The sequence below is a fragment of the Toxorhynchites rutilus genome, chromosome 2 (assembly GCF_029784135.1).
Source record: "Toxorhynchites rutilus septentrionalis strain SRP chromosome 2, ASM2978413v1, whole genome shotgun sequence".
Lineage (NCBI taxonomy): Eukaryota > Metazoa > Arthropoda > Insecta > Diptera > Culicidae > Toxorhynchites > Toxorhynchites rutilus.
Genome location: NC_073745.1, coordinates 40,689,470 through 40,713,191, shown reverse-complemented (window position 1 = coordinate 40,713,191; position 23,722 = coordinate 40,689,470). Strand labels below are relative to the sequence as shown.

Genomic DNA, 23,722 nt, shown 5'->3' with positions numbered 1-23,722 from the left:
GTGGAATAACGCACTCCCATATCTTTTATCTATATAAATAAAAATGGATCACCAAATGTGTTGGTCAGTGCTGAACCCGAGGAAGGAATGATCCGATTTGAACTGCTTTTATTTTGTTGTATTCGCACATACACCAATGTTATGGTGAGAAAAAATTTAGAAATTTTTGAAGTCTTGAGGGAATCTATATTAATCCAATTGGATTGCGCGTTTGCGGAATTAAACTTCGTGTTCCGTTGGTGTGACGGAAAAATGGCAATAGAATATCTGGTGAAATAACGCGTTTTGAAAATGAAAATTTACTTTTCTGTAGCAAACATATGGATTACATGTTGTTTGCATAAACATGTTGTTTGCAAGTGATTAAACAATCTTGAACGAAAATTGTGTATGAAAATAAATTTATATAATAATGGCGAGTTTTTGTAGAAGTACAAGAAAATTCATAGTTAAAGGAAATTGTAAAGGGCTAATTAGAAGATCAATCAATGAAAAGTTTTGCGATTATACCCACGAACGTTCGCTTAGTAAGAAAACGAGAATGTTCGAAAGAATCCATGTCACAAATCAATTTTGTGCGGGACGAAGTTCACCGGGTCAGCTAGTTTGTGATAGGAATTACTCTTTTTTCTGTGAGGTATTAATACTCTTGATGTTTTTCCCCCGCCACAATTATCCTAGCCAACTTTTAACGTTACACTTTTGACGTAGGACTACGTCTTTCATGAAGGGTGCCAAATCAGAAAACAGGTTATGTTTTTATGAAATTAGGATTTTCTCTATTTACATGCAATATGAACTAAAAAATTCCCTAAGATTTGTTTGATATGATATACATTATAATCGTCTGGTTTGTAAATGGCTCAAATTGATTAAAACTAGAATCTTTCTCATTTACCCGTACTCGTCAACAACGAGCAACTTATGTAGTCGCAATGATAAAAACAACGAAGGGGTATATTTGCAAGGATGTAAATAGTGGATCTCTACTGAGGAAAATTTTCAATCAGTCGAGGTTAGGGTTCTGATTTAAATAATTGTGTGAGAAATCATTAAGCTAGGCCATCGTCGGCTCACCGAGAAAATAAATGTTCTGGAATTTTGTGTATGACTTGGTTTCGCCTACCAGTAGCAAAACTCTCTCTACCAAGGATGACAGCAACGGTCATCGAGGCGAGTAATATAAACAGAAGTGTTTAGTCGCTTCTAGCCATCAACATATGACTTTGTGTGCGTACTGCACCAGTGTATTGGTCTGTGTGCATGCTATGTTGAACGATTGTTTTGGTGGTATAACTTATATAGTCGTGGTAATATAAACAACGAAAAGAGATAGTGGGGAGGGAATATTTGCGCTAAGGTATGGATCATTGATCTCCGCTATGGCAAATTTTTAGTCTTTTTCTATACTTGACACAGCGAATATCGCTTGTTTTGCGTCATCATAGGGGCTTTGTTGGTCCTTTTGACATGGTGTGATTTAGATTTGCCTGTCAGTCGTAAAACTGTCTCCACCAAAGATGACATGACATTCTTTCATTTTTTAATTTAAAAAATCAAGTTTGATTACTTAAATTAATTAAATTGCACCTGTGTTTTTTGTTTCTTTGTTTCATTTTATTATGTCGTTTTACTTAATTAAAACACAAAAACAAATCGAAGAAATAGATTATATGTTCAATATATAAAATAGGCAGCAGGAACTAATAGTTCTTCTGTCGGTAGAGTACTTGCTACCGAAAATATGATTAACCATAGGTAAGAATGGTTATTTGATTTTGTTTATGACAAACAAGAAATGCGAGCTTTTCGCACCATCAATTTTACAAATTTTCGTGCGAACCAAATGTTATGGAGTATTTTAACTGATATTTTTTCTATATATGTTCGTTTGTTTTTCGTTAAATTTGAAGAGTTCAATTATGTTCTCTTTCCACAAAAAACCTTCAGAAACGCCTTTTTGGAACTTTCCAAAGCAGGCCCTTCACTTAAAAACATTTAATGTATGGTTCATCAATGGGCCGTTGCCAGTATAATCCTGCCGAGACCATTGGAGAACAAATTTGTTGATCAATATTATAAATACATCAAATCTGATGATCTGAATACTTGTTTATATTCATATTTATTCAAGGAACTGCTCAACGAAATGATCCAAGATCCAATGTCCTCCTTTCTTTATTCTACCGTTCGCTGGTACTCATCTGTGTTACAATTGAAGGTTGAAATGTTTTGGAAAACTGAAAATAAATAATATTTTCTTGCAAAGGGCCTGGCCGGGTAAGGGATTAAAAAGTGCCCCCAACCCAAATCACCAGATGTATGGCAAATATTGTATAGGATATTAATTAAGAAATGTTGGCGGTTTATTTGAACCCCTATGTGGTTTGACGTAGGATCTATAGTGAAAAACGTACTTTTTCGTTTATTTCACGCCATCCTCAAAAGCTTTGAGATAAAAATTTCAAAAAAAAAATACTGAATGTACATCTTACTACGGTGTATCAATAAAAATTATCAAAAATTGTTTAATTAAATATTGAAGTACTAAAAAAAATATTGATTTTTTTTTTATTTTGAGATTCAATACTACTCTTATTCATATTTAAATGTGTTCCTACGGCTTTTATAGATATGTGTGATTTTTTTCAGATTTTTTTTAGTGTTGCGCGGTACAAAAAATATTTTTTTTATATTTCCAAAGGGTCTGGTCTGGCTCGGTAGGGGAGTAAAAAGTGCCTTCAAACCAAATCACCAGGAAAATATTGTATAGAGTACTAAATAAAACATTTTGGCAGCAGTACCATATATTTGAATCCCTCTATGGAACACCATAGGATCTATGGTGAAAAATGCACCTTTTCGTTTTTTACCCGCCATTCTCAATAGCTTTGGGACAAAAATATGGAAAAAACCCGAAAGAACATCTTACTAAGGTTTATCGATAATTATCTTCAAACAATTTTTTCATCAAAAAATCAAATATTAAAAAAAAATTAAATTAATTTTTATTTTAATTTTAAATTAATTTTTTTTTATTCTGAGATTCAGTACTACTCTAGTTTGTATTCAAATTTCTTCCTACGTCTGTTTTTAGGTATATGTGATTTTTTTTCAGAATTTCTAGAGTGTTTTTCGCGGTACAAAAAACATAAGGACTCAAATATATGGTACTACTGCCAAAATGTTTCATTTAGTACTCTATGCAATATTTTCCATACAGCTGGTGATTTGGTTTGAGGGCACTTTTTACTCCCTTACCCAGCCAGACCCTTTGGAAATATAAAAAAATATTTTTTTGTGCCGCGCAACACTGAAAAAAATCACACATATCTAGAAAAACCGTAGGAACACATTTAAATATGAATTAGAGTAGTACTGAATCACCAAATCCCAAATTTTTTTTTCAAAGTTTCAATATTTTTTTAGTACTTCAATTTTTGATAAATTTTTTTTTGATAATTTTTATTGATACACCGTGGTGAGATGCACATTCAGAATTTTTCCCAAATTTTTATCTCGAAGCTTTCGAGGATGGCGTGAAATAAACGAAAAAGTACGTTTTTCACTATAGATCCTACGTCAAACCACATAGGGGTTCAAATAAACCGCCAAAATTTCTTATTTAATATCATATACAATATTTGCCATACAGCTGGTGATTTAAAAAAAAATAAATTTTGAACATCTGAACTCGCCAAATTTGTAGTTTTAGAACACACGAACTAAAAAGCTGGTTTTGTTCCAAAACATTCTTCATATATTTGGTTCGTCGAAGACAATTTCTAAGCAACATGGAACATGCGCTGGAAGGTCAGTTCTGAATATGTTGCCATGATCGAGATAATCTGCTGTATTACTGACGAAAAAGCTTGATTCGAATCTTAAATCGGGAACAGTTCCTGATAGGACTTCCTGGATAAGCTGTTTGAGCAGTATTTTCCCAATGGTAATTCGTTTTCTTTCTTTTAGGATGTGGGTAGTCTTCTTGATAATTTACAGCATGAATCCTTGGACATGAGAAGTGATTCCTCTGTTTGTGGTCTGTTCGGTGAAAATGGTTTAAAATTGTTTCGGTGAACCATGCACAAAATGGCCATGTAAGCACCGAAGTAATGCTGTTCATGAAATTGCGGTTTTCAAAATAAAATTTTTGATGCCAAATGTCTTCGAATTGCAGAATCGTCGAGATCTACAGTCATCTCGATTTTATTTTTGTCAAAAATCGACTCTCTGGGACTTTATTGTTTAGTATGGTATGGTTTAGGGTGATTTTCCATGCGGAACATGCTGTGAAATGTAGATTTGCACGATACTATACCTTATGCAAAATATCAACTAATTCGGACTTCATTTACTAGTATTGCAGATGTCAACATTCAAGTTTTCAGAAAACCGAAAAATCAGAAAAAAATGAATGAAAATTAAGGGAGTAAGCGAGAAGAAAGTACGAATGACCTTCGGGTTAAAATCCCTCAAAAATAAGACAGAACGAGAAGGGAAAATTTGCGCTAGGGTATAAATAGTGGATCTAATCAGAGACAAATTTTCAGTCTCTTTCTATACTCAAAGAATCAAAAATTTCTTGTTTTGGACACAGCCCCTTATGATTTTTCTGAGCGGTTGTTTCTGTTGCAGTTTTCTGGGGGTGAGTTTTTCCAGTCACGGAAAAAAATTTACCTGTGGGGGTTGCTGCCTTCGGTATCCTTCGAAACGGTCCTCTTGTTCGAGCATGTCGGACTGCTGCTGGGACGGGAGTTTGAAACCCTGCGCCCTCAGTCTGAAAGGAGCCAACTGGGCTGCACTGAGTGGCTGCTGAGGTTGAGCCGTCGGGGACTCAAGAGGTGCTTCCGCAGGCAATAGTGGGATTCTCTTTGGTGCGTGAGTTTGCGACTTCTGCTGCTGGGAATTGATGGTCACGTACGGGTTGTAGGCTGGTGCAGACGGAGGACGAGACGAAGAGTGAGGCTGCTTCTGCTGCTGTCGGGTGATTTTCTGCTGGTGAAGAAGAAGCAGCGCTTGATGGTTTTTTATTTCCGATTCGTGCTGCTGGACTTGCTTCTGCTGCTGTTGGATGGCTTTCTGCTGCTGCTGGACGGCAGCTTCCTGCTGCTTTTTCTGCAGTTCTTCGTGCTGCTTGGTGAGCATCTGCTGCTGGAGAAGTTGCTGCTGCTGCTGTTGTTTCTGGTGTTCGATGGCTTTCGTTTCCTTCTGGGTTAGGAATTGTTGAGCATTTTTCTTCAGGGTGTTTGAGTTGTTGGGGTTAGTGTTGCTAGTAGTGGTGTGCGTGGTAACAGTCACATGCGAGTTGGTCACAGCCAACGTGCCGCCATTTTGGAAATGTTGCTGTTGGAAAGACACCGCGGGTTTGTTGTCGTGCGTTTTGACATCGTCCTGCGGTGCATTTTGCTGACTATTTTGTGTCTGCTGCTGCAGTGTGAACTGCTGCGGTGAGAAAGTTCCGTCCTCTTCGATGGCTGGCAGCGATGGACTCACTCCGGGCGCTTGTTCCTTCTCTTCGTACTCATCGTCTTCGTATTCATATTCATCTTCCTCTACCGGCGTCTTCGGAGTGGACGTCGAATAAGAATGAGATGGTCCGACCGGGGTTGTGGAAGGCACGATCGAACTTCCTTTACTATTGTTAAAAATAAATCTACGTGATGGCGTGGTCGTCGTCGGCCTCCTGGTGGTGGTAGTAGTCGTGCTCGTCGTTGTTGTCGACGCAGTCGTGGACATCGATGACGGACTGCCAGATGCTTCCTCAGAGCTGCTTTCTGTAAGGAAAATGAATGAATCAATTTACTGGTGAATTGATGCGCCGCAGCCTTACCATCTGGCGCAGGGATGATTGTGTTCCCATATAGCTCCAAATTTAGATAATAGAATCTCTCCGACTTGGAGCAGTCCACCTCGTCTACTCGTTCACACACGCGTGTCTCCTGATCGAACACGGTACCATTCAGACAGAGGAACTTTATGTCCATAGGCTCATCACCCTGTCCGATTGTGCACACGTGGAACATCTGACAGGATGCCTCCAGATCGGCATAATAGCCGCCGATAACTTTGCCCGCGCACGTGAAGTTCGTCTCCGGCAAGTTGTCGAAGTCCAGGTACTTGGAGGGTAGAAAAGAATTACTCGATCGAACTTCGATACAAACACAGAGTGATACTTACACCAGGTTCTGCTAGACTTTGTCCGAAATAAAGGAGCAGCAGCACGAATGCTATGAATGTTCCTGAAAATGAACAAAAACAATTAACCGGTTTCAGGACGACCGTGCGAAATTAAGTACCTTGCGAGAAAGACTGCAATATCTTCAGAACCTTCATTCTGGATCTACGCCGCATCTGAAACAGAAAAAAAAAGAAGTGGAAAAAAAATCAGTACAATTCTCAGCAGTAGCGGTATCATTGGTATGCGTGATATCTATATCGAATTTCAATCCACCGATCATCAACTGTTATTCGTTTTCGCCGATCCCACGTAGTATCGTATTAGTGAAACACTTGCGTGTCTCCAGTCTCCAAATGCACAATGCAAAGAACGGTTTCACATGAGGCGTAATTTCCCATTGATTCATTCACATTATTTTCACCTGTCCTCAGCGTTCTTCCATTCATCGGATACCACGTGCTTCCTTTCCCATTGATTTCATTCATCAAAAAAAAAAAACCCGGATAGTTTTTTTTTCTCTCCTGTTCTCATCCCTATCGATGACCAGTTGTCATTAACGTGTGAAGGTGGTGAAAAACAAAACAAATCGACAAGAAGCGAACCAAATGGTGAAGCCAATTTTAATGCAGCGGTTGTAAGCTGATACACATTAATAATCGATTGGATTCTGTGGTTTGCTGTTTTTTCTTCTTCTTCTGTCGTTGACGTTCTTTCCCTTGGAACCCATTTCCATGTAGCTTTCTTTTGGTTTGGTGTCTTTGCTTTTGTTTTAAATTTAAATTAGCGATCGAACGGTAGCACCGAGACAATCTATCATTTCGATTTCAGTCTCATGTTGTCGCGGTACGCAGAGACTGGGTGGAATTGAGAGATGCTGCAGGAGAGCTATTCCCCCTAAAGTGTGCAAACATTTTCCGCCTTTTTCATTTTTAAATTATTACTATTAAACTATCTATCTTTTACTTCGAGAGAACAGTTTTGCGTTCCATACTTACAAACTTTGTGTAATTTATTATTTACATAATAATATTTTTCTGTCGTTGTTATCTAATCTTGAAACATCATTAGTGTTCTGAAAATTTTTGATCCATACTATATATTCAAATGAAATACATATATTTTAACATATATTTTCAAAAACCAAAATCTTCCAGAAGGTGATAGAGGATCAAAGTTGAGGGAAAAAGATGAAATGTCAAACATGACAGTGTTATTGAACTTCTAGGGTTATGTTTGGCTGAAACTGAATTCAATTTAAAAAGTATGCTACTTAGAAAAATTCTGTTGTTTCAATTTGAAGGATGAGTAAATTTGGTACTGAATACCGTTGAAAAATATTTTAAGTATTAAAATAGTCGAACAAAGTAACATTTTTTCCAAAATATGATATTAAATACCCTCGTTTAAGCGTTAGTCATTCGTGCTCGGGATTCCATGGTTTTACATTTCAAAATTTATGAACTAATAGTTCTACCCCGCCACGCTTTGCTGTGGCGCATTGTGCTTGCATGGTTGAGTTGAATTTTTCACTTTTTCATGTTGTAACAACAATGTGTTTGGTTGTTTTGTAGATTTTATCATAGTTTGAGCTCAATCGGTTCCGAGCTTTTGACGCGTTTTTGACGCGTACACAAACGAATAGAACTTTTTTTTATTTATATAGAGATAGATGAGGGAAATCGATAAATTTTCAATAATTTCAGTTCAAACAACACTTGGAAAACACTTGGAAAAAAGATGTTTCCATCGCATAGAACACATATTTAATACGGAATGGTCGATTTTCATTAGAAGCTTAATTTCAGAGACGCACTATGACCATATAAAAATCATTTTTCTCCTATTTTTTCAGTTTTTTATGCCGTAACAACATTCCCTGATGTGAATTGTATATTGCGTCCAACTTTGAAACGAACAGAACATTTTTATATATATAGAGATGGTAGTACATGTACTCAAGGGCACAGAACAAACGATTGCTTGCGGTAGGATTACAGGTAACATTTTTTAAAGAAAAAAATATAGAAGGTTTTGTCCAAGACACGACCGCATTGTTGACGTAGAACTGCGCTGTTATTTTAGATAAGTCGCATGTTTATAACTTCAGATACTATTTTAAAATGCTGTGAAATTTTAGAAATAACTGTTTGGTAGAATGTCATGTCATCATGCTACATGTTATTTAGTATTGCCTCAGTGGAATTGCACCTTTAAGCATCGTTCTTACAACGTAAACCAAGCGCCAAATAAGCGTTCGCCATATCATGCATACAGAGCTATACATTGGTGACTCGGAGCTACTAAGACTATACACACTTGCCATCATTTTGCATTATTCTCAAAAGAAACGCAGCTGTTGATATTACTGGTCTCGAAAAAAAGTTGCATTACTTTCTCATACTCAAGATAAGCGCAGCTGTCATACTTAGCGGAGAAAGCAAGCAAAACCAAATCACATACAAAATTGCCGAACAAAATTTACTTTCTTGGTGAATAAATAAACGAAATAAACTGTTTCTGTTAATCTCAACAACCTCGAAAAGAGTAGCATTGCTTCATTACAATCAAAATTAGCGCAAATGCAATCCTAGTTGGAGGCAGTTGGAGTTGGAGCAGACTGGCACGCGAACCCAAATAACTTTTACTTTCCAGTACGACATTCAAGATGTTTGGTATTCCCCAGATAATTTTTCGTGACAGGGCCAATGCACACGGGAGCAGATACAAATGGGGTTTCAGCGTAGCGAAGATGCACTATTTGTACGTACGGGTTATGAAGCACACACGTATGCACACGTATATCCATATATCGATGACTTGAATCAACTAAATAAACACACACATAGGTTGATGTCACATTAGGCGGATTCCCTTAGTAAAACCGCAGCGGAGGATGTACAGTGTGGACGGTTTTGGAAGCGATTTCAAATCGAGAAAAAAACTGTCGCGATATCCGCGGCGGCGAATCCGCCTAATGTGACATCAGCCTTATCTCCGTTTTGCACTTTTCTCAACAGAAGCCCTTCATGTTAATATTGCATGACTAGATTAGCTTAAAGTATCCCAAGAAGAGGGAAAAACGAAATTCACGCCGTCAGACTCGTTTCGAGTAACTTTTGCTGGTTCGGCCCTCCCTGACTACGTCATGGTGGACAAATTGAGACTGCCTGTGCGACTCTTCGTGCCAAAGCCCATGACTTGCAACAAATGCAAGTCAGTTGGTCACACTTCAGATTATTGTGCCAACAAGGAGCGCTGTGCAACTTGCGGAGAGCAACATGTGGGGGAATCCTGCAGTGCGACTGAGCATAAGTGTCCATATTGCGGGGGATCCCCACACGTGCTCTCAGCTTGTGAAACTTACAAGAGTCGCTGGGAGAAACAGAAGCGCTCTTTGAAGGAACGCTCGAAACGCACTTTTGCGGATATTTTAAAGGGCGCTTCTCCACTGGCCCAACAACAACCAATCAACACACAAAATGTCTTCGCCACGTTGCCCGTTGACGAAATAGAAGCGGACACAGCTAACGGGGGCACACCGTTCATTTTCCAAGGGAATCCCCGGCACAAAAATGTGACCACTCCCAAAGTTCAAGGACAAGCCCCTCCGGTTATACCCCCTGTTAGCATGCCTAAAAAATCGAGTGCAGCGGACAAGCAAAATCAGGTTCCTCCTGGTTTCCGTGGGAATAATTCACCTTCGAATGGCCCAGCACTCGAGGGGACATCAAAAACCCCAACTGTCCCTGTTATTCCGTCCAGTTCAACTTCCCAATCGGGATTTATAAAGTTGTCTGACCTTTTGGACCAAATCTTCAAGTGTTTTAATGTTTCCGACTCCATCAGAACCATTTTCATTTCAATGCTTCCAGTATTAAAGACAATTTTGCAACAATTGATGCAAACATGGCCCCTCCTTGCAATGATTATCTCTCTTGATGTCTAATTTAAATAGAGAGGTTGGAGATATCACTGTTTTACAGTGGAATTGTCGTAGTCTTATCCCTAAATTGGATACTTTCAAATAAATTTTTCATAAATTCAATTGTGATGTTTTTGCTCTGTCCGAAACCTGGCTCTCTTCACAAAATGATCTCTCTTTCCACGATTTTAATATAATACGCTTGGACCGCGATGACAGATACGGAGGGGTACTATTGGGGATCAATAAGTGCCACCCATTTTTTAGAATTGAACTTCCACCTATTGGAGGGATTGAAGCTGATGCTTGTCATGCAAACATCAGAGGCAAAGACCTCTGTATTGTCAGCTTGTATTGGCCTCCGAGAGCTGCGGTTAGCCGCAAGCAACTTGTTGACATGTGCTCACTCCTTCCTGAGCCACGATTGATCTTGGGAGACTTCAACTCTCACGGAACTGCCTGGGGGGAACAGTACGACGACAATCGTTCATCGTTGATATATGACCTTTGTAACAGCTTCAATATGACCGTTTTGAACACTGGGGAAACAACACGTGTTCCTAAACCTCCTGCTAACCCAAGTGCTCTTGACCTCTCGCTTTGCTCGAATTCACTATCGTTAGATTGCAAGTGGAATGTTATCCAGGACCCCAACGGTAGTGATCACTTGCCAATCAAAATTTCCATCACCACTGGGTCGAATTCTTCTGAATCTATAAACATGGCATATGACCTCACAAGACACATTGACTGGAAAAAATATGCGGACGCGATTGCTCTAGCCATCAATTCCAGAGATGGTTTACCTCCATTGGAGGAGTATAACTTCCTTTCTCGTTTGATCTATGACAGCGCGTTTCGCGCTCAAACGAAACCTATCCCAGGCTCCACTATTCGTCGAAGGCTTCCCAATCCATGGTGGGATAGCCAATGTTCCAAGCTTTATCAGGATAAATCGAACGCATTTAAAGCTTTTCGAAAACGTGGAACCATTGAGAATTTTCAAACGTATTTGGACCTTGACAATCAATTTAAAAACTTGATCAAAGGGAAAAAACGTGCTTATTGGCGAACTTTCGTGGGAGGTTTGTCACGAGAAACGTCAATGAAAAAATTATGGAAAGTGGCTCGAAACATGAGAAATCGCTCTTCATCGAATGAAAGCGAAGAATATTCACATCGATGGATTTTTAAATTTGCACGGAAGGTTTGTCCCGATTCCGTTCCTGTGCAAAAAATTGTACGAAATATACCACAAGATAGGTGTGATCTTGATTCCGAGTTTTCGATGGTAGAATTCTCTCTTGCTCTCCTTTATTGTAACAATTCGGCTCCAGGAACGGATAGAATTAAGTTCAACTTGTTGAAACACCTCCCTGATGTGGCGAAACATCGCTTGTTAAATTTATTCAATCGGTTTCTGGAGCATAATATTGTTCCAGATGATTGGAGACAAGTGCGAATTATAGCTATTCAAAAACCCGGAAAACCCGCGTCCGACTTCAATTCGTACCGCCCAATAGCAATGCTGTCTTGTATACGGAAATTGTTGGAGAAAATGATCTTGTTTCGCCTTGATCGTTGGGTTGAAACGAATGGCTTACTCTCAGATACACAATATGGGTTCCGCAGGGGCAAGGGGACGAATGATTGTCTTGCGTTGCTTTCTTCAGAAATTCAAATGGCTTACGCCGGAAAAAAACAAATGGCTTCAGTATTCTTGGACATAAAGGGGGCCTTTGATTCTGTTTCAATAGAGGTTTTGTCAGACAAATTACACTCTCGGGGTCTGCCGCCTCTATTGAATAATATGTTATATAACTTGCTTTGTGAGAAACATTTGAATTTTTCTCACGGAGATTCGGCAGTGAGTCGGGTCTCTTACATGGGCCTCCCTCAGGGCTCCTGTTTAAGCCCCCTTTTGTACAACTTCTATGTAAGCGACATTGACAATTGCCTTACACAAAATTGCAGCCTAAGACAACTTGCAGATGATGGAGTGGTGTCTGTCGTAGGATCAAAAGAATCCGACCTGCAAGAACCCTTACAAGATACTTTGAACAATTTTTCAACCTGGGCCATTGAGCTAGGGATCGAATTCTCCACGGAGAAAACAGAGATGGTGGTTTTTTCTAGGAAGCATAGACCAGCAAAACCAAAGCTTCAACTTTTGGGTAAACCGATCACTCATGCTATGTCATTCAAGTATCTTGGGGTATGGTTCGACTCCAAATGTACTTGGGGGGCCCATATTAGGTATCTGAGTAAAAAATGCCAACAAAGAATAAACTTTCTCCGTACAATTACCGGCACCTGGTGGGGAGCCCATCCCGAAGATCTTATTATGTTGTATCGAACAACTATTCTCTCAGTGATGGAGTATGGCAGTTTCTGTTTTCAATCAGCTGCCAAAACACACCTCATTAAACTCGAGCGAATTCAGTATCTTTGTCTCCGTATTGCGTTGGGATGTATGCCCTCAACGCATACCATGAGTCTCGAGATTTCGGCAGGCGTACTCCCACTAAAAGATCGCTTCAATTTATTATCTCTTCGGTTCCTCATCCGGTGTAAGGTTATGAATCCATTGGTGATCGGAAATTTTGAGCAGCTGATCGGGCTAAATTTTCATTCTGGATTCATGACTTCATATCATGAATTCATCTCCATGCAGGTTGATCCTTCTTCGTATATTCCCAACCGTGTTTGTTTTTCTGATTACATCAATTCCTCTGTACATTTTGATCTGTTCATGAAGGAGAAAATCCATGGAATTCCAGATTATCATCGATCGGGGATCGTTCCTACGATCTTCAATGCAAAGTATGGGCGTATCAATTGTGATAATATGTACTTTACTGATGGGTCCTCTATGAATGAGTCCACAGGATTTGGAGTGTTCAACGAATTTTTTAGCACCTCACACAGTCTTCAGAATCCTTACTCAGTGTACATTGCTGAATTGGCAGCAATACACTGGGCGCTGGACAGCGTCGCCTCACGACCTGTTGAACACTATTACATTGTAACGGATAGTCTTAGCTCTGTCGAAGCTATCCGTTCAGTGAGGCCGGAAAAGCACTCGCCGTATTTCCTTGAGAGAATACGAGAAATTTTGAGTGCTTTAACCAGACGCTGTTATGTCATTACCTTTGTCTGGGTCCCCTCACATTGCTCAATTCTGGGTAATGAGAGGGCTGACTCATTGGCAAAGGTAGGTGCAATTGAAGGCGATATTTATCAGCGTCAAATCGCCTTCAATGAATTTTATTCTTTAGTCCGTAAAAATACCATCGTTAACTGGCAACGTAAGTGGAACGAAGATGAATTGGGTCGGTGGCTTCACTCGATTATCCCTAAGGTTAGCCTCAATCCGTGGTTCAAAAGTCTGGACTTGAGTCGGGACTTTATTCACACCTTCTCTCGACTCATGTCCAATCACTGTTCGTTAGACGCGCTACTCTTTCGTTTTAATCTTGCCGATGGCAATATCTGTGCTTGTGGCCAAGGTTACCACGACATCGAACACGTTGTTTGATCGTGCGAGGAGTATCTTGTTGCCAGATCGAATTTAGAAAACTCTCTTCGGGCTAGAGGAAGGCAGCCCAATGTGCCGGTGAGAGATGTGTTGGCTGGTTTAGACCTTGATTACATGTCCCAAATATATGTCTTCCTAAAAGTTATCGATCTTCGTGTCTGATTGTCCTTGTATCCTTATATTCTCCTTTTCCTTTTCCTTCGCAAGAAATCAAATCCCTTCTTACTAACAATAGAATAAGGGGAAATGTAAATACATATTGGATATAAGATAGGCTTAAGAATTGAGTATGATGAATGTGAGTGCGAATGTGAGTGTGAACATTGTCAACATATCCTTATATGCCTTCCTTTTCCTGAAAAAATGTCACCCTTCTAAACTCGAGCAAACCGCGAGTAATCGGTTCTCTACCCCATTAACACTAGAATTAATGAAAAATGTTATATATACTTGTAACAATACAGATAGGAGTTTGGCTCCTTTAAACTTATGTAACTGAGCCTGTAAAAATAAACGATTTAAAAAAAAATAGATTTGCTTAGCTCTCATCCTTTGTGGAGAGAGTTTGCGAAGCCAAAATTCCAGAACATTTATATTCTTCATGGGCCAACGATAGTCTAGCTTGATAATTCCTCACACAACTGTGTTGCTCAGAACAATGCAATGATATCAGTTTGGTGCAATGATTGCAATGCCAGAGTCATCAGCGTGTGAGTAATTTGGTCGCGTCCTCAGCTCAATCCGAAACGAAGACATGTGATGAGGCAAAACAATGAAGAACAAGCGATGTTCACTGCCTTGAACACAGAACGTGACTGAAAGTTTGCCTCAGCGAGATCCACTGTTTATACTCTAGGCATTCTTCTTCTTCTTCTTTCCTTTTGTTCACGGGAACTTTAAATCTTATCTTATCTTTAAATCTTTCCTCTTCGTTGCTCGTCGATTAGTACCTATTATTGACAGCTCTGTTCGGGAAAGAACACAAATGGACAGAACAAATGTCCGGGAAAATGATAACGTTTATAGTTTTCATGAACTTTAACCATTTACACACCAGGGGATCGTAATGTATAGCATATCAAACAAATCTTCGGGAATTTCCGATTCGTTTGGTATGTAAATCGCCAGAATCCGTTCACGGCAAAAATATTTATTAACGTTAACTTTATTTCATAAAAACGTGACCTGTTTTCTGATTTGGCACCCTTAATGAAAGACGTAGTTCTACGTCAAGACACATATGTATAGTTACTTTTTTGACGTTTGACGTCAAAACATGCAAGTTGGGGGTATTTTTTCCCACTGAGCTGTGTTTCCCTAACACGGACTTCCAAATTAATGTGTCTGGGGGATTCCGTTTTTCAAATGCATGCAAGTAGTGATCCCCGATTTTTTAAATTAATCGTTCATCAGCTAATCGAATATTTTTCAGCAGTATGTTATTCGATACGATTAATCGGCCCAAATAATCGATTAATCGATTAATCGCCACACTGAGAGAAATAATTAGTTAGATTAATATTTCTCATTTGCTAGAAAGCCATATGGAATCAAAAAAGTGTTCATTCCGCCTGAAAAACAATTATTATCTTTTACTCACTCCTAAAGTCGTAAACGAAGCTCAATTCACGTTGACGGCATTGAACTTTGTTTACGAACTTAGGGGAGCGTCAAAGATAATGATTTGTTTTCAGGATAAAACTGCAGTGGCCGTACGTTTTTTTCTCTCTGAGCTTGGATCGATTAATCGACGTAAATTATTCGTTCGCTTCGATTATTGGTTGTGCAGTATTCGTTCGATTAATAATCGATTTCTGTAGGAAGTATTCGATTAATCGATGAATCGAACGATTATCGGGGATGACTACATGCAAGTCGGGGGTATTTTACGGTATTGAGTACTTTTGTACTCGCTTGTCGTTGTGCAGACCGTAATATGTTTCCCTAAAACGTACTTTTAAACTCAGAAGCCTGGGAAAATCGTCATTTCAGACACTAGAGGTGAATGAACTTTCGCGGTTCGAGAACTACGTAAACATGAGATGTGCAATATTTTCAGTGGGGAAATGTAAAATACAATGATTGTTTGACAATTCTTCCGTTCACATTTTTTGGTAGTCATAGGCATCATATCAAACGTAAAAGGACGTTCGTCAAGTTTATTTTTAACGAAGAACATAATCTATTACAAAAAATTCGATATATTTAAATCATAATCGAAGTGGTAAACAAGTGGATTGCATAATATAATTGCGTAGTTCTACGTCGAAAATACCCCTTACCCCTTACAATTTTTTCATTGGATTTTACTACTACGTAGTCTTGATGAGACATAATGGGTCTTTATTCATTCATCAGATTTCATCACTTTTCCTGTAAATACTCTTTGAACACTTTTCGGCCTATTTGCAACCGCGAGAGCAAGTACTACAACCGCAGCCGATGATAACCAACCATAACTTCCTGTTGTTGGGTTCGAACGCAAGCAAAGGACAGCTATTACATCCAATGCAGATGGAGACATGAGAGCAGCGTTCGAACAGCACAAGATAGAGAGACAGGTAAAAAGCAGGACAGGTCTTCGGTTCTTCTTCATCACGATCTAGGTGACCGGGAGCGGCGCTCAAAGCGACGCGCCGTAGATGGCGAGAAGGAAACCGCGAAAAATGTCGACTGTTTTATTTCTTTTTCTCTTTCGTTTGTTTTATGAATGAACGGAAAAATGCACAAAAGAATCTGTGCAAAAGTTTTCAATTTTCGTTGCCCTTCGCAGGGTCGATCAGTTTAATATCGGGGTACTGCAGTGGCGCAATACTTTCCTTGAGAGCCGCTACACCTGATTTTTTTTTTCATGTTTGTTCGGCGGATACGAGGCGATTGTTCGAGGCGGCTCGGTTTATGTTTAGCGCAATGTTTTCCTCTGCTCACATAAATCATGTTCTGCTACACGTTTCTAGAAGATACAATCCTGCACGATGGCGAAATCTATTCTTTTCCTTTCTTTATCATCGAAGACCAGTTTAGGAATTCATAGCGATAAATAGTTACCCGTCTGCTACATGATTGGACCTACTTTCGTCAGCCGTTGATTAGCGCTACGATGGGGGAGGGATGGTGAAGTTCAGGTTTCTAAACTTGTGTTGGAAAATGCGTGTGCGTAGGACATAGTTACACCTGACTGAGAAAACAAACCCCCTTATATAAAAAAAACCGTTGTGGAAGAAAAGCCTTTAACCATCGCTAGTGGATACTGGTTGGGAATATTTTATCAAATGCGAGTTGATGTTGTTTAGCATCACCTAGCTTTAATTGATTCAACAAATGTATAATAGTACACGCTATATACGAACATATTTTTCGGAAACCTTTCCCAAGAGTGAATTAAATTTCCTCGGAGAAAGGGTTCATTAATTGGAAAACTGAATTGATAAATGGATGAAAATCAGTAGTGATCTACTGAAATATTTACATTTGGAGTAACCTGGTTTTAGAATCGACAATGATGGTCTGGATTAATCCATGATCTGCTTCATTTGAAATCATCCGTCAAACCGTGGTTTCAATTCAATTCCTCATTATCCTGATGCTTGCATACTCTAGCTTATTGTTTTCAACGTTATATTAAATACTTTGACCCATTATGATAGAGTTCGAGTGTAGTTAACACAAATTCTCGGAGATCGTTTCCACCGAATTTTCCTCGGTTTTATTTTTCACGTGAATATTTTCCATCATTTGAACCTTAATGCTTAAATTGTCTTGAAATGTTATCTCCTTGCCGTTAGCTAATTTACCTTTATTACGCCGTGTCTTCTATTCAGTAAGTATCCACGGAAATCGTTCCTAAAACAAAGATGATTCTTTGTGTCATACAATATTATTCGGTTTTCATCGAAATATTCCCTATTGGAGGCAATACACATATGGTCCCAAATTTTTTTTTCGGAATTCGAAATCGCGTAGACTTCCAGGTTTTCCGTCGTAATGCCTTTATGGTTCAGAAAAAAAGAATATGCCGTTGAAAACAAGTATAAGAAGTCGGGTGGGTAATGTCGGAGACATAACCGGAATGACGTAGGACTACATAGTTCATTATATTGATTCTTATTCATATTTCAGAGCAGATTTAATGTAAATAATCTAAATTTTTGTATTGAGCGGTGCAAACTGTTTACAAAACAATGCAATTTAAAAATAAACTCTTAGGCTCAGCGTGAACATTAATTGCATTAACATTTGCTCACTGTCTAGAGCGACACTTAATCATTGAACTTATTCAATATACAAGTACTTTTTCAATATCTCTTAACAGAATTAGATCTCCATCGAAATCTTGCATTATTTGTTACATGTACAGATGTATTAGATTTTTAGATTTTAGGTTTTTTATTCATTCCCATATTCTTCCTGTTAGACGTAGTCCTACGTCAAAGACGCGAATGATCATGGTTGTTTTGAGGTGGTGCAGGTGGTTATGCCAATCTGTGAGCTTTCTGGCCACGAAATCCTCCTATTTTCGACGGATAACATCGCGCATAGGATTCATGGTATCATACCTCGGTAATAGTTCTTATTTACGGTCCCAAAAATCGACTCGATTTTTGACTCACTGCCCTTTTTCCCAAAATATATATTTTTATTAAGGCGCATATGGCGTTAGCCTTACGGGGTCGAGAGATCAGTATTTCGACAATTTTTGCCTTATGACTATGATAGTAATATGTAACCGATTACTCGCGGTTGGCTCTAGGTTAGTATTACATCGTATTCTCTCATTTGGGATGTTGCAGTCTCCAATGCTCTGTATGTGTGGCCGACACGGGATACTTCCTATTGAGGGCCACTGACCATTAATCAGCGACGCTCCCTTAATCTGTACCCCATATCAATCGTGGTGCATCTGTCTTGGCTAGAGGAATCCTGGGTAGAATGGTCACTGGCGGGTACAATCATCAGCTCGTGTGGAGTTGTCATGAGCGGTACAACCTTTGGCTCTTGTTGAATGATCAGGGGCCTGCACAACCTTCGGCCTGTGTATCTGTAAAGAGTATGTATTACCGCGACTGAGTAAAAAATTATCGATCGGATAGAAGGGATATGATACAGGGATACAACAGAGGGAACATCATCATACGTTGACATCGGCGTTTCTGAGGAACAGGTATAGATGAAGCAGAATATCAGGATCACGGCTACCTGAAATATCCCGGACGGGGATATCCGATTGTTTGTCTTGACAAATCTTTGATTACTGTACGCCTTCTTACTGCTGCCGGTACAATCAACTTATTTTTGAAAGCCTTTCTACCAAATCCAAAATTTACAACATGAGAAATTTCATTGGTAACTTAAGAGATCGCCAAAACGAGCCATGAGACGCAAGCATCCATGCTGCAGTAGTAAAGATCCAGGTCCAGAAAAATCTTGATCGAAAGGAAAATTAATTTTTTGTTATTGTCCTTCAAATAATCTATTTCGATAGACAGAGTGTCTGGTATAAAATTCTTGTGCTAAAATTTGTTCTAAAACGACTTGCAGTACGTTTATCCATAACGAAATTATTGTCTATCGTCAGCAAATTCTCCTAGAATTTTCTTGAGCGTTTCTTTGTCTCTACAACTTGTAATACAACTTGTGCCTTGAATTTTTTGCCCTGAATTTTTTAAGCCCCTTTCTCTGCTTTCTGGACATAGGATTGCGAAACTCTTGCTAATTTCACCGCATTTCTCGATGACAATTTCGTGATTCGTTTCAAAAGAGCCACCATTTTCGGATGAGTTTTGCAAACGGTGACAGCTAGGTTTTCTGTTACTTCCAAGGTTTCCTGTCAATGACCAGAAACACTGTGGATTTGGGATAATTGATTAGTTAGTCAAACTCACTCTGCTGTAAAAGTTCATTATCGACATCGTGATATGTCAGATGGTGGTAAATTGGTAATTTGCGATGACAGTGGCAAGGTGTCGACGTCTGGCGGCAACTTCAAATTAGGACCATAATTTGGGTCCCAATCTCGTTAGTGTAATCTCTCAGATTAGAAGACACGAAGCCGGTTTTAAAATTTTAAAATTTGAATGAAAATGTTCACATCATGTTATTTAATTACTTGAAACACGTATTTCCGACTTTCATTCAACCATATGGCTATACAATTCCAACATTGTTACTGATTTTTATCGTTGTAAAATAAAGTTGTCTTCATAAACAATTTTCGTATGACACTTTTTACCCGCCTGCAAACAAAAATATTTTTAATTTAAATAGAATACTAATTTGATATAGAAAAACTAATTTTCATTCATTATTTTAAATTTGAAAACGTTCATTCCGTCTGAAAATCAGCTATTCTTTGACGTTCCTCTAAACTAGTAAACGAAGCTCAATGCCTGTCTGTCTTTCTGTCTGCCTGATTCTTATGGACTCAGAAACTACTTCTTATGATAGGTTCTTATGATAGTTCGAGACCTCTCCCCCCTCTCTAAGGGGGGCTGCCATACAAATGTAACACAAATTTCCAGTCTTCAGAATGCAACTCGGTGCTGATGCGCAACAAGATTTTTGTACCTAGTTGAGCTCCCACTCCTTGTGCACACACGCGCTCTGGCGAATGAGCACGCTCCGAAACACAGATGAAATGTTAGGTTGTCAGCGTCATTCTTACGCAGAGATTTGCGCCCAGTGTTAAGTTGAGTTTTACGCTGAAATTTGCGCCGTACTCCATTCTGCGCGTTTAAAACTGGATTGCTCTCTCTGTTGAGATATTTTTCTTCACCCAAGCGGTTCAAATGGGGGCGCGCTGTTGTTTTTATGCTTTGCTTAGAACGAAAGGACACAAAGCGGGCGCTAGAATTTGATGTGTATGTGTGTGTATAGAATGAGAAGCGCATCACACAAGTGAGAACAAATGTTTAGTATCTGAGTTCTGCGCCGGTGACATTTTGCACTGTCGTGCTTATGAATTTTGTGTTCTTCGCACCAAGATAGAATACGAGTTTTATTTGAGCGCGCACTGATTAAAATCAAACTCAAGCGCAGCGCTGCATTTGTTTTCTGAAGACTGCAAATTTCTGCATTACTCGGCAATTAATCAAACAAACGAAACCAAATTTGGAATGCGGAGGTTTAAGAGGGCAGTAAATGTTTTTATGATAGTTAGACACTCCTCCCCCTTTCTAAGGAGAGGCTGCCATACAAATGACACACAAATTTCTGCATTATTCGGGAATTAATCAAGCAAACGAAACCAAAGTTGGCATGTGAAGGTTTTAGGGTGCATAAAATTTTTCTATGGTGGTTAGACACTCCTCCCCCCTCTCAAAGGCGAGAAAGGAATTGTCCGATTTAGGGCTGTCTTTACTCTATCATATTTTCTGCATCAAACATTTATTCCATGTAACGTAGAAACATGTTATTTGCAAGTGGTTGAAAAATCTCGAACGAGAATTGTGTCTGAAAACAATCTGATTTTATAAAGACGAGTTTTGGTAGAAGTACTAGGAAAAACTCATTTCCAATAGAATGCTAAGACCGATGGCTTCATAAAGGGTGTGTCACATCAAATTGCATCACGGAAAAAACGCTGTAGAAATTCGCCCAGTAGACCGATCCTTTTGAAAATTTTAGACAGTAAAATAAAAACTATTAAACAACTTTTGGCATTTTCTTTTTATTCATACTTCGAGCCCAAGCCCGTATGCTCGCACCTTCCTCTTTACCCCGTCCATAAGGTTCTGTACAACGTCAGGTTGTAGTTTTTTTTGAACAGAAATCCATTTTCTCTTGAAGTCCGCCTCCGATTTGACAACTTTTGGGTTCTTCCGGAGGGCCTGCTTCATAATCGCCCAATATTTCTCTATTGGGCGAAGCTCCGGCGCGTTGGGCGGGTTCATTTCCTTTGGCACGAAGGTGACCCCGTTGGCTTCGTACCACTCCAACACGTCCTTTGAATAGTGGCACGAAGCGAGATACGGCCAGAAGATGGTCGGGCCCTCGTGCTGCTTCAATAGTGGTAGTAAGCGCTTCTGTAGGCACTCCTTAAGGTAAACCTGCCCGTTTACCGTGCCGGTCATCACGAAGGGGGCGCTCCGCTTTCCGCAAGAGCAGATCGCTTGCCACACCATGTACTTTTTGGCAAACTTGAATAGTTTCTGCTTGCGAATCTCCTCCGGAACGCTGAATTTGTCCTCTGCGGAGAAGAACAACAGGCCCGGCAGCTGACGAAAGTCCGCTTTGACGTAGGTTTCGTCGTCCATTACCAGGCAATGCGGCTTTGTCAGCATTTCGGTGTACAGCTTCCGGGCTCGCGCCTTCCCCACCATGTTTTGCCTTTCGTCGCGGTTAGGAGCCTTCTGAACCTTGTTTGTACGCAGGCCCTCCCGCTGCTTGGTCCGCTGGACGAATGAACTTGACAAATTCAGCTTATTGGCGACATCCCGACCGAACTTCTCGGATCACGTCTAAACTGCTTAACTACGCGCTTGTGATCTTTTTCACTGACGGAGCATCCATTTTTGCCGTTCTTCACCTTCCGGTCGATGGTTAGGTTCTCGAAGTATCGTTTTAGTACTCTGCTGACCGTGGATTGGACGATTCTCATCATCTTACCGCTGTCCCGATGTGACAACTCCGGATTCTCGAAATGAGTGCACAGGATTAATTCACGACGCTCTTTTTCGTTCGACGACATTTTTCCAAATTTACGAAAAATTGACAGTGAAGCATGGCCAACGTGATCTATACACTCTTATCTGATTATAAGCGAAAGCTGAAGATATAATTCCTAAAAATTAAATTTTTACAGCGTTTTTTCCGTGATGCAATTTGATGTGACACACCCTTTAGTCCCCTGACTATCCTCAGTTGAATATGATTTTGCCGAGCCCTGCCCAGAACGTTTTAAAAATCAGTTTTACAATAAAATAAAATTATTCTTAAGTTGGAACGGATTTCCTTCAATATACCATTGAAGGAAAAGTTCGAAAATTATTCATCTCCCATGAATATTCAAATATATGAGTGGTCTTATTAGTATGAAAAGCACTGTAGATTTTAGACAATTTTGTAGGAAGTCACCTCATTTGGGCGCTTCCAAAAATATTCATTAGCTATTGTATACAGTCACAAACACATTGGCAGATGTGCCAGAAAAATGTCAAATTTTGATCTTGCACTTGAGTGATTCATCACACGAAATTGACTGAATTCGTTCATGAAAATTTTATTGAATCACCAATTAACTTCAATCGATTATAATAATCAACCAGGGGATGGGCGCAGATTGAATGGCAAAAAACAGCGAATTGAAAAAAAATCGAATTGTTGAGGACACGACCATTTTTAAAGGCAGTGTAGACGTCATACTTCGTTACATCTGCGAAATTCTAGATAGTACTGAAATTAACTGTCATAAACTGAACCTCATTCGGTATTACAGACCTCTGGAAATTGAGTTCGGAATGCGGAAATTGTAAGATAATTCCAAGATAAGAAATATCGACTAAATATTGTACGTTAACTAACCCGTATTTGCACTGCGGCTCAGACGCAATATTCTTACGAAGACTACCCGAACATTCTTGGTACTTTCAAGAGTATGATGGTAATGTAACGTATAAGGTATGAGGTAATTTGGCGTGAGTACCAGAATTCAGTCGCTATTTAGTTCTGGGTTTTAGTTCAAATTGGAGTCAACAAGAAATCAACTATAGAGTCTGTGACAAAACCGATCATCCAGAAACAGGAGCAAAATGAAGTACATGTTATTCCTGGGTATTAAACCATTTCACTGATTGTGTCTCTCGTTTCAGACGCTTACTAAAGTCTGATTACTCGATACTACGATAACCTTTCGCTGGATATTCTATGAATTTAGTCATACGATGACATTTAAATCAATTAATTCCCAATTTGGTCTGCTTTTGACCAGTTATCAGTTTGTTATCAATTAACTTGATTCAAAAATAAAATTATGCTGATTGAATTATTATTTTTCTGTTTATGTGGTCGCAAGGGATCAAAGCCGAATTCCCTGTATCTCAGCTCAGTTCTGGTTTCGACAAATTTTTGGTACCATACTACTTCT

The 23,722-nt window shown here is 39.3% G+C and overlaps 1 protein-coding gene across 6 annotated transcripts in view; it reads right to left on the bottom strand.

Annotated features, from left to right (window-relative positions):
- The window catches only part of LOC129768683 (formin-J-like), a 312,599-nt gene that overhangs the window by 4,085 nt on the left and 284,792 nt on the right, over positions 1-23,722 (bottom strand). For all 6 annotated transcript variants that reach the window (XM_055770471.1, XM_055770472.1, XM_055770474.1 and 3 more), the window contains exons 3-6: positions 6,300-6,354; positions 6,181-6,242; positions 5,834-6,119; positions 4,681-5,777 (exon numbers count right to left, since the gene is read on the bottom strand). In XM_055770471.1, the coding sequence (XP_055626446.1) occupies positions 4,681-5,777; positions 5,834-6,119; positions 6,181-6,242; positions 6,300-6,354 (1,500 nt within the window). The remainder of the gene's footprint in view (positions 1-4,680; positions 5,778-5,833; positions 6,120-6,180; positions 6,243-6,299; positions 6,355-23,722) is intronic.